Raw genomic sequence first — 12,600 nt, 5'->3', positions numbered from 1 at the left:
TCCCTTTGTGCCAGCAATGTACAGAAAGGCTGGGGGCAGGCAGTGATTGGCAGCATCGAAGGCTGTGAGTCCCGAGGCATTTCAGGAGAGATGCTTTTCCCACACTGGGCTGGTGCCTGCCCTCTGTCGGTGCCGAGCACAGCCTTGTCCCTTCCTCCCGGGCTGCTGCCGATGCCAAGACTAGAAAAATCTCTGTTGCTTATCTGCCTGGTCTTGTTCACACAGAAACCCTGGACCATAAATATATTTAAGGGATATACAAAATACTGTGCTGCTACTTCTTCAGAAGCATGCACTGACAGCCCTGTTATCAGGGCTTATGTTTCAGGTTTAGCAAAAGCAGGTTTGTTCACAGCTAGTTTAGTAATTGCTTGAAGCAATAGCAAACTTCACCCAGAAAGCTTGAAGTGGTAGGTGAAGTAGCTTCTTAGAAGGGGGAGGTTGTTTCCCTGTTCTTTCAAAGCCATGGAAAGGGGCTTAACAATCAAGAAAATATCCCTCCCTCTTGGCTCCTAGTTCTTTCATGCTCTTTTGATACCATGAGCAGGAGCAAGCCTGCCAAGTCTCATGTGTAGAGCAGAGGAGGTCTCTCCCCCAAGAGTAGCAGAGAGCCTGACACAAACGCAGGCCTTTGCAGCACCTCATAATGCTATGCAGTAAATATTGGGAGCTATCTCTGCATAGCAAGATTAGAATAGATTAAAAATAGTTTGGTTTTTTTTTAATATTGTGTTTCAGTAAAAAACCAAAAACATAAACCAAAACATGCTGTTTACTCCAGCCTGCTCTGTTCGCTTTCCAAACATTTTAATTCACTTTTTTCCATGCTTGTATATGGGCTTTGTCCTGGCATAGTACCAGAAACCAGAAGCCTGGCTTCCTGTATGAAGGATGAAAAGGAGTACATATTTCTAAGAGCTACCCAAAGTATCCAAGTAAGGCGCCTCTGGCTCAGTTTCTAACTGTGAAGGAGTTCCTCTGAAAAACAATATATTGCTGGTGCATCCTGAGAAGCAAACCCATTGCAGATGGATTGCTGTGAAAATTGATCTGCACCGAAGATCTGTGTCAGTACAGAAATTTAAAGATGGACAAACCATACCTGTCTGCACATTCCCAGGGACAGGCAGCTGCTTGGCATTTGCTCTGGAAAGGGAATGGACTTGGCCTGTGAGTTCATGCAGCGACCGGCCCCAAGTCAGTTAAGCACAGGGTGTGTCATCAACATTTGTTTTTATCAGTTTTATCTCAATCAGAATCGATTACTTCACAACAATTTTAATATACCAAATAGAAGAGAGATCCTAAAAACTGGCAAAAAGTTACCAGGTACTTGTTAGCTCCAGGAGGGAGCAGCCAAAGGTGATGTCACAGAGACCTCGTGACAGCTCCGCTTAGGTGTGGGCACTTTGGAAACTCGGTCAAGCTGTAACCTGCACATACAGAAATAATCAAGGCATTTATCATCTATTGAACATTCTGTCTTGGTATAAGCACATGAACAAAACCTGCATCTTGGTTATGTGACAGGAGCTGTGTCCGCCTTTAACCTGGGAGAAAAACTAAAGCAGCTTGAGTACAACTATAGTAGCAGACAGTGATTATCTCTGAAGAGGTTTGTGTACAGTATTTGCTGAACTCTACTGGTCGTTTCTACATACACATTTATATATGTTCAAGTAGACACGTGAAGATGTACATACATATATACCTACATATGAGTGTACACACACACACATGTAGATACATATATATGAAACAAACCACTGTATTTTTTTACTGCATCTAGGAGGTGGGAGAGGAGGATGCCCTGTGAGTACTCCATCTGGAAATTCACAGAAGCCAATGGAAAACAAATTAGTAACCCTGGGAAGACAGGACTGCCTGCAGCAACATGACTTAAATGTTTTTGGCATTCTCCTGTTTGTTTTTCTTTTAGTATTTCTTTGGGTGAATTTGTTACTACTTGCTGGAACATGAAATGCTTTGTCAGCACCTTGGGTTTTTTGGTTTTTTTAAACGTTTGTGTGTGGTTATTATAATTGAACTACAAGGTGAAACTGTGTGAGACGAGGACATAAAAAGCAACTTCGGTTGCATTCTTTTTTATTCGAGTTGGGATTAGCAGCATTAGTAGGTCCACAAGGCAGAGTTGCATAATAGCCTTTAAGTATTTAATTAAAACTCCATTTTAAAAATAAAAGAGGCCAATGTGGGAGGCATTTCACATGCAGTCCTGCATGTGCTTTGCCACATCCCAAAATTATGAAGGATACGTGTGAATAGGAGGCAATGCTAGAGTAAAGTCACGTCCCATGAGTGCAGTAGGATGTGAAGGCTATAGGATATTGGTTACCTGAGATTGGGCTCTAAAGCATCTAAAACTCTAAAGGGAGCAGAGTAGTGAAAAATAATGGGGATGCTGTCAAAGCACTGAACGGGAAACCCACGGGGTGTTTGCTCTGGCAGCAGTCCAGAACACACGTGCTTCTTTTCTGGCAGGACATCTAGAACTGCATTCCTCTATGAAAGTAGAAGAAAGAGGGAAGCAAGAAAAGGGCAAGAGTGGCCACGGCTGAAGCAAGGATGTCACCTGGGTCAGGGCTGCCCGGCTGGGGCGGCAGCAGTGCTCGCAGCCCTGAGGGCCACATGCTCAGCCTGGCAGAGCACAGCACATGCGGAAGCTGGAAGTACCTCATCCAGGAATGGGAGCAAAGACATTTTTAGTCCCTCCAAGAGTCTAAAGCAGAGCTAGATGAGATTAATGGACACTTATGGGGATTAGCAAGAATTAATAGTAGAGGCCAAACGTCTCCACCTATAATTCTCTCCACCTACAGTGACTCCATTTTTGAGGTGATGGAAAAGGAAACAATGTGGAGTATTCTGTTTGTCTGAAATGTTTTGGGATTTGGAAAATCCAAACATTTAAATAATGTGTTGAAGAAATTACAGCTGCTCCCCTGTGTTTTCTCATTTTTTAAAATCTTTTGTTCAAGAAGACTCCTGCAAATGTATGTCTTCTTAAACCAGGGTGCTTAAAAATATACAATTTTGCAATAACTATTATGTTCCATCATTTCCGAACAAACTGAATCTGTGGAAAAGAGACCTTCACATTTTCTAGCTTGTACTGCTACTTGTGACACTGCCTGCACACATCTTTATTCTTCAGCAGGTAAGGTTTATTGTTCACCTTCAGAATTACAGAAAGGGGAGACTGGTGATTTTCAGCTTTATTTCTTTAGATCCCAGGGTGCCTCTGAACTTGCCTAAGCAATAGTTTCAACTTCGGGTTAATACAGAGATCCTTGCAACTTTCCCAGAGCAAGAAAAGGCTCTAAGCTTTGCAGCAAAGCTACTTCCTTACATGATTTGTGGATTCGCATAGCCTGTGCTCCCTGTTTAGAAAAGATAACGGAAGAGACTCTACTTCGAAGGGGAAAGACACATTAAGAATAGGAAGAGGAAGGTGAATTTTCTTACTGCACACTGCAGGAAAATAAATAGAACACGTGGCAGAGGCCCTGATTTTTGTGCAAATGTCTGACACAACTTGCTCTAGACTTCAAACTCCAGGTTGGCACAAAGCAGCACACACGTTTTCCAATCCAGACAGACTAGAACACTTTTTTGCACCAACATTAAGAACTTTATAACTATTCAAAATCAGCACCAATGGTTGGATTAATATTTTAATAATTACACACGTTTTACATTATGAAAATAAATCATAAATAGTGTAAAAATAATTCTGAAGATCAACTTCTCACAAGCAAGAAACAAAACCTGAAGTACAAAACTGAAAGAAAACAAAACAATATTCAACTGAAAAACATGGAGAAATTTTAATAATAAAAACAAAAGCATGCTGTTTGATCGGGTTCAATTAAGTGGCCACAAGAAAGTGGTAAATAATAACAAATTAAAATGGGTGATTAAAACCTTTCAATTCCTTACACTATTCATCAAAAGAGGTCTTGTGACATATTTACAGTGCTAAGACACTCAAAGTATTTCTAGTATTGACAATATGATGCTGACCCATGCATTTTTCCCCCCAAGCATTGAAATCCTTGCCAAATTACTTTTCTTTGTATTTTTATCTCTTCTACTTCATTTATGAGACCATTTGCAATACAAAAATAACGGCACATATAGATGAACTTAAAAAAGTAAAAAATACAAATAAAAATATATTTTCCAAAGGAAAAAGTCAGATACATACATCTTAGCAACATTTTTAAAGTTGTGTGATATTTTCCCAAACATGTACAATAATATAAGAATATCCACATATATGTTAACAATATGTAAAACATTCTTTCACCAACCCAACTCTCCATAATACTTCAGAGAAGTGTGCAAGTACCAATGGGATCTGGGAAATTCATACAATTTCTTTTTTAAATAGAAACAAGTAAAACACTAACGGTCCCAGGTTAAGGCCCCCTGCTTTCAAAGAAAATTCAATTTCTAAGCAGCATTGATAATTGGATGCATTTAAAAATAAATTGAAACAAAAACAACACTCCAAATCTCTTTTTAAAATACAAACTCCATTTGTTCTGTAGAGTATCTTTTTCAGAAATGATGGTGGCAGGCACTTGTTTCTAACTGCATTTAATGAATCCAACCACCATGTAAAATACTTTAATAACAGAGGGTGCAAGAAAACCTTCATTTGTACATTACAGCAACACTGACATCCATAAAAACAAGTTGCAGAAAAGGAAAAAAAATCAGTGTTAGTTTTAATTCCAGTCACTGAAATAGAATTTTTGCAATGTCTACAAATTAGACTTTATTTTGACCACTATCTTTGCAGATGTGTTTTGTGTGAGTCTTCAGTGTGAAAATTTAGGAATCTCATTAGGTAAAATACAGAGATTTTAAAATGTAATTTAAGATGGTCAAGCAGCAGAGATCAGGAAATTGGAAGGGAAGGGTCAACTTCTGCATGCCTTGAACCTCTTCATCACTTTCAATAAATAGGCTGAGAATATCTCTGCAGTTCTTACTGAAGTAGTCCTGATTTAGGCAAAACCCCACTGCTGAAGTTGGTAAAATTCCCCTTGTGACAAAGCACAACACCTGGGTCCTTCCTCCCGCATGTCTCAAAGAGCTTTTCAAGGAGAGGATGCATCTCTGTCCCCTGGTCATTGCTGGGGATGGGGAGGCACAGCCAAGGGAGGAGCCTTACATGGCTGAGCCAGGTTTACGATCCCAGCTCTGGGGTAGTCAGTGGGACAACTCTCTCAACACCCCACGGGGATCCAGGATCTGAGCCACATGTCCTGGCACAGCCCCTGGCCTTACAAGCACCACCCTCCCATGAGGACCAAAGGTCTTCTGATCTCATTTGGGTTGCTTTGTCTCTCTTGTGGCACAGCCAAGCAACTGGGGGTCCCATGCACCCCATCCATGGACACAATGCTCAGTGGGGCCACTGCTAACTTTCCACACTGTACATCAATCTCAAGAATTACTCCTTTTCAAACTCTATACTTTACACATGTGCAGATATATGGGTTTGATCATTCTGAAACTCATTCATACTACTTACACCATAGATTAAAAGAATATATAAACAGCTGGATGAAGAGTATCATTCTGCTTTGCTACACTATCAGAATATGACATCAAGATCAGCAATAAATAAAAATATAAATCAAAAAATACATTGTATCATTGCTCTGTGATTTAACATTTCATGCTTTACCTCAGAAAAAAATAAAAAGTTGTCCAAAGCATCCTGAAAGAAAGCTTTCCTGTAGTTAGTCTATGAATATGAAGACAAGGACCACGTATGTCAGACATATTCCATACAGTGCTTAAAAGACTTGCAGCCTCTGTAGCAGGACTTCTGCACAATGTGGTTTTAATGCACTGGAGTAACAGATAGATTACAAAATTTCATATGAAACAAATACTGAAAACTCTCAAAGAAACAAGAATTAATCATACCTGAAAAAGTCAGGGATATAGAAACTGTGTAGCCTAATACCACTACACATTTCTACAGCTGAAAAGACTGGTAGAGGAACTACTGTTCCTGTCACAAACTAAACAAAACAAATCATATCTACTTGGAGGAATGCCACTAAAAGATACAACACCACACTGGCGGTTCAAACTGTAGCTTTGCCATCAAAAGGAAAAATATATACTAGCACCAGAAGTAGTTGCTTCTTGAACAAAATAAACGCATTGCAAGTCTTCACAGGGTGCTTTTCCTGATGAAATATTAAACCCAATTGCTTTTTTTTCTTGTACTGACCATGCAACTTTTCTAGATATGGTTAAGTTTCATTTCAATTCAATCTTTGAGATGCAAATATTAATGCCAAATATTCAATCTATGTATGTAGTTTAACCTTTCAAATTAAATTGTTTATCTACTGCCCACTCATGATCATTTAGAAGGAATGAACACTTCATGATATTGAACAACACAAAGGCTAAAAAAAGATAAGTAAGATGATTTGGGAAAAAAAGTATTCCTACCTGTCAGGAATTTAATAAAGAAAATAATTTACAAGACAGAAAAGAAAGCAAATAAAGGTGCTTAAGTGTTTCTTCAGTAGGGTCTCAGCATCAGGGAGTTAAGGGAGAATTGAATTTTGACTAACACTTTACAGTAGTGTCTATAATTATTTCCTGAATGACAAAACCATGAACCAAGGCTCTGCTAGCTTTATTGGTGCATATAGAAATGGATGCTAGGAGGGCAGTTAAAAAATATAGGTACACAAATTTTAAAAAAAAGAGAAAGTGCTAATGACAGCATGCATTTGATAGTTTTTATCTTGTTGCTTTTTCTTAAATGAGTTGTGTTTGTGGACACTCTCAATATGGAGTTGCTAAATCATCTACACAGATCCTAAACATCCTACTTGATTTTGCACGAAAATACTCTGAGGCACCTTTCAAAAACATTTCATCTTACTGTATTGATTGCCAGTATTTGATATCTTAAAAAACATTCAGCTTCTAGTCTCCACATCTATCATATACCCGGCCAAATGTGCCAAGTTAGGACACTGACAGGAGAGACTCTTTTCTGTTGGGCAGGCAGCTTGCTCCTCAGCCTGCTGTGTTTTTGAGATGGTGCTTCCTAAACAAGCAGACTGGAAAGTCAGAGGCTTCCATGGTGCTGCTCCTGTCCTCCTTCTGAGAGGCCCTCAGTCGCATTACTGCTGTAACACTCCGGTAACATTTCATATTCAGCCTGCGCCACGTGAAGGTTTTCACTGTTGTAATCATGACTATTCAAACAGGTTGATAACTTGCATCTCTGAAAATTTAGGGAAAGCAAAACATATTTCCTTGTATCTGTGAACACTTGCTTATTTCTTACTACTGGAAAGATGGAATTGAGCAGTAAAAATGCACATGCATTCAGTGTATATATCTACATAGTGTCAGAGTTATGTTTCCATTAGTAAGATATTACTAATTGGAGGCCACTAAATTGACTTTTCGTTTTGAAAATCTGTTTTTTCCTCAATGAAAAGCTGGACTTGACTCCAATATACCAAAATGATAATAAGATTCACCAAAGGGAAATATTCCATTATAGTGGCATTTCCACTGATCTGAGATTGTGAAGCAATACAAAAAGTGTGACCCCCATCTTCACATGATTTAGAAATGATAGAGCAAGGAAAAATGTGCGTTCCAAGAAGGGCATAAGGTGCCCTCATATGAATGGAGGCAGGCTGTCTTCTTCAACTTTAGTTTTGGTCTACATATGAAAGACAACTCTTCGAAAAGTAACTAAAAAAGTTTGTGATGATCCTGCTATATACATTAGGAACAGAAGTGATATAAAAAGAATTTCCATCTGCCAAATATGGCACCATTTCTCATAAATTAATCTCTCAAACTAATTTCAGTGCACCATATGAAGACTCAAAATTGTAAAAAATACCTCGTGGCAAAACTACAAATGTGCACAAATCACATATTTCTAGCAATAAAAAACAGAGGGGAGAAGGAAATGTTTCTCCAGAAAGCCATCTGAACAGAAACAGAGAAAAATCAACACATTTAACAGTGGAGCGTGGTGACAAGTGTGCAGTGATAATCACACGGAATTGTTTCTCTCCAATGTTTTTTGAGTAATAATGTCCACTAAAGTCACTGTAACAACATAAAAGGAACATGATGAATACACTATTCTGTGAAACACAGAAATAAACTCTTTCTTTTCTAGACTTAAAGACTTCAAAGACTCTGAAATAAAAACTGTTAATACTGAAACAAGATGAATATGTGGCTTGAAAGTATTTTCTTCAATGCTGTCACCACAAATGTTGAATACATTATTGAAATGCATTCTTTATGGCAACAGTAACAGGAAAAGGAAACAAAATTAACCATTGCTTCCAAAATCCCGCAGAGAAGTTCAGCTAGTTACGTGTAATTTAAAGTGAAAAACCTGAAAACCACACCATGATACATACATCTCTGGTCAGTTCCATTGTTATCCTCCTCTGGAGGATGATCTGATTCATCCCCACCTCAAGAATTCTTTCTCCTCCAGCAGTCCCAAAATACAATATGCAGAGTATACTCTGTCCATCCTCAAGTGAGGTTGAGAAGCTTCTGGTCTCAGGCGGTGTCTGCCATCAAATGATCCCTGCAGCACCTCTGTAACCTTTTCAAACAACCCACAGAGAAGTCTGGTTTCTTCTTCAAACTTCTGTCCCTCTTGATTAAGGACTCGACAGGGCCTATCGTGAATGTCTTCACGACCGTGAGCAGTGCAAGGCAAACCGATGCTGATCAACAGGCGGGACCCTCCTTGATCAAAGGGGCCAAGTATCCTGCAAGACTGGAAGCCATCCACCTGCAGCTGGAATGCTATTCCCCAAAAATTCAAGGCCTCTTTCTATGCTCCTCTGGTTTATCTCTTTTTAGCAATGAGCCATGGTGTGACTCCCTTGAGATGACAAAAGGAAATGACTCAGAAGCTGGAATCAAAGGTCACCGTGAACAGCCACTCATGATCACACAACAAGCAGGTTTGGCATACAAACTCATGCTTTTAGTTCATATGAGCAGATGTGGTGTCATGAATCATGACGTGTTTAAGATGGACATGGAAGCCAAGTCAGTAAACTCCAACAGCAGCTGGTACAGTACATTTCATAGCATTTTGCTCTTATTTGGTCACAATTTCTTGTAAACTAGCTCATGGCACTCATTGTCCATGCATATCCACAAGCCAAAATATAAGAATTTACAGAAATATTAATTTCTATTTTTGATCATTGCTTTGAGATCTCTCTCTCTCATTAGAGAGACAAACTTTGCAGGTTTATCCTGCAGTTATTGTATCATCTAACTGCAGATGTAGGTGAAAAAAAGATGTATGTATGGACTATTGCAAACAAGTAGAAGCAGCTACATGTAAACATATCTCAGACTTGTAAAATCAAATTTTCAGTTTTCAACTATAAATAAAAAAAGTGGAGCACTATATACACAACTTCATGCTTGTAAGGTTAGATTCATCACTGCAGAGACAAAAAGAGATACAGATTAAACAAATTAGTATTTGGACATCTATTACAATTAGTATTTTGGACATCTATTACAAATACATAGATAAGGCAGAGTTGCAAATATGGATGGTTATTTCCTTAGCACCAACTATTCTTTGGAGATAAATGCACCCAGGATTTCACTTATGCTTCATGTTTTCTGATATATTATATACCAGTATCCCTCCACCTACATTATTCTGGATGCTGTGTTTTTAAATCAAGCACTGTCTAGGTTAAATCTTTACTAAAATAATGTTGCCAGTTAATATTGCCATAAAACACAAAACCCAGGAGGATATATTGAAGAATAGAAAACTAAGGGAAAGAGAAAGTCAGGATATACTGTCCTTTTCAGTATCCCAGAAAACCAGTATAATAATAGATCGACAGAGTATCTTGACAAAAATGCCACATCCATGAGCTTTTATAACGAATAGAAAGCACTGATCATCTGCAGAAACCAAAAGATATGTGAGTCTTCATGGGAAAAAAGAAAAGTCTTGAACTTTCCAGAAAACTAACGCCAGCTGTTTCTACAGTGCTGCCTCAAGGAACTATTCTACATAAATTACAACACATGACATGAACTACTGTCATGGAGAGGTCTGATCTTGCACTGCTGGGTATGTCTGCCTAGGAGGCTCTGAAGTCTATCTTGATGCTGTTCAGTACGATTGTGACAGGTGCTTCTGTGTGCTAAGGACATACTACTCCTGAAAAGAAAAAGCTCTGCCCATCCTACCTTTTGCCAACAGCCAGGCATTGGTAATCCATCAGGACCCTGTTTCAAGGGGAATAAAAGGAAAAAAAAAAAAAAAAAAGCAAAGGTAAGTTTGATAGAAAAGATATTCCAGCAACATCTGTTAGAACAGCTGAAGCAGCTTTGACTATCTAAAAAGTAGCTACCAAGTTTAACTTATTTCCTCTCTTATTCTCAAAGTGAAGGGAAAGCCAAAGGAGAGAAGGTTTACACTATAAATGCATACGTGCAACTCTCTGCTATAAAGATGTTGTTCTCTAAATCATTAGAACATCTTTATCAGTCTCTTATTGCTGCTAGAGCTCAGGCTACATGTTATTTTAAATATAATCCATTTTATTCACAACAATCTCGATCTGAATGTACAAGATCAGTGAGAAAAAAATTCTATCACTTTTATTTGGTGAGTATTGTGTTTTATGGGCCCCTCATAGAAAGGTCACCCTGTGATAAGGCAGCAAGACCCGAATGGGAGTAGGATCTTTTCTTTTCACTTTCAGTATTAGTTTCTGAATGATGGAGTAAAATCTTAAGGCCTGAACACACCTTGAGTGCCACAGTGGAAGAAAACATCAGCGGTGGGAGCAGGGCAGAACAGCACCACTGATTATTTCAGCGCTTGGACAATATGGCCATCTAATTTCTTCTCATGTTAGTGAGAGCCACTCCTTTTCTTCCCTGCTGCTACCCTACCTTCAGGTATCTCCATGTGTCCAGTACGATCAGGGCCAGCTTTTGACCACAGTCATACTGGTTTTCATGGATCTAATTCCAATTTACATGGCTATCCAGGGTTAATTCAGGGAGTTATATGCTCAGAATTAGGTGCACATGTGATGTAACTGGACTATGCATAAGCAGAAGAAGAATCAGGCCTTTACATTTTTTAGAATTTAGAATACCAAAACTTAATATGTTAATTTACATGTGAAGAATAGTGGTAAATAAGGATTTTTGAATATACTTGCATGTGGTCTGTTGTGAATGACTTGCTGCCTAAATAAGAAACAGTGCTGCATGCTAAGCAGTTTATTCTAGCAATTATCTATGAAAAGAATATTTTTTATCCATCAAGGATTGTTAGTGAATCTTCAGATATAAATGATAATACAGAGACAGAGAAACATTTTTAAATTACAAAAGCATGCTTGATTATCCCCAACAAAATATGAGATATGGTTACCATTAATTGGAAGCAAACAACATGGACTATGGAATAATCTTAATGGACTATGTATTTACAATTAAAAAGCAATTGACTTCAAATTAGGAGTGCTATACTCAAAATAAAACCTACTTAATTCAACATTCATCTCAGAGAACCGTGCTTAACCACCAAACAATATCAGAACATGCAGATCAAATTTTACTGTGAACAATTAAAAAGAAAATCCTCCTTGTATCTTTAGGAAATGTGTATGTATTATTCATCTGGGGTTTTCTTAAATGGAAAAGAGTTCCAACTTACTTTACCACTAAATAAAAATCACTGTTGCCAGATTGGTACAAGGGAGAGGGTCAAGAAGTAGCATTTTAGTATAGGTGGGAACTTGAATTCATGCTAGCATAGGGTGGGGAGTGTTGTGTGTATTCCAGGAAGGTAAGTTCCAAGGGTAAGACCATTAAATTGAAGATATTAAATAACAAAGACAATCAGGGTTTGGGCTGCAGACCGTTATATTCTTACAAACATCAGGTAAGCTTTTTATTTCCAGATGTGTTTGAACACTCTGATGAACAGGCCAGACACCTCAAACATTACTTGTGCATGGTCTGAAAGCCAAGCTCCAGCTTGGCTTACTGGAAACCTTGATTTTTAGAACCAGTATTTACATCCTTCTGTTTGTGACTCTCATTTTGGCCAAATTGTGAAAACATGCCCCTAAGATGGCATGGATTTGAAAGGAAGTCCGGGGTGCAGAGTAGCTATGGGACAGGTCAGGGTGTGGAACTGAGCCAGTGCAGACAGAAGTCATGAGACTTGATTAGAGGTGAATGTTGTGCTGGATTTCTACAACTTGCGTTCAGGGTGAGTAAGGCAATGGGTATTTTGCGAGGAAAGTAACAAACCAATGATTCTCAGGGAAAATGTAGGAAGGAGACAAACTCATAAATTACCATGTGATGTGGGAGCAAATTGCTGAGAGTTAGGCTTAAGATGTCAACAAAAACGTGTGTTCTGTCACTGCAGTTATGATCACTTGAAGCAGCTGGTTTGGTCATGCACATGCATGTGTTACGTGGAAAATGTAAAGTCAGCTCAGAAAAACGTTACTTTACATTGAG

General features: G+C 38.6%; 1 protein-coding gene across 17 annotated transcripts in view; it reads right to left on the bottom strand.

Moving 5' to 3' along the window:
• Nucleotides 1–3,823: 3,823 nt before the first annotated feature.
• Nucleotides 3,824–12,600, bottom strand: part of COL25A1 (collagen type XXV alpha 1 chain) — a 304,904-nt gene continuing 296,127 nt past the window's right edge. For all 17 annotated transcript variants that reach the window (XM_039550392.1, XM_039550380.1, XM_039550385.1 and 14 more), the window contains 2 exons: nt 10,297–10,335; nt 3,824–9,524 (listed from right to left, as the gene is read on the bottom strand). In XM_039550392.1, the coding sequence (XP_039406326.1) occupies nt 9,522–9,524; nt 10,297–10,335 (42 nt within the window). In that variant the 3' untranslated portion in view covers nt 3,824–9,521. The remainder of the gene's footprint in view (nt 9,525–10,296; nt 10,336–12,600) is intronic.

This window comes from Corvus cornix, chromosome 4 (assembly GCF_000738735.6).
Source record: "Corvus cornix cornix isolate S_Up_H32 chromosome 4, ASM73873v5, whole genome shotgun sequence".
NCBI classification, from domain to species: domain Eukaryota; kingdom Metazoa; phylum Chordata; class Aves; order Passeriformes; family Corvidae; genus Corvus; species Corvus cornix.
This window is presented reverse-complemented; position numbering and strand designations above follow the sequence as displayed.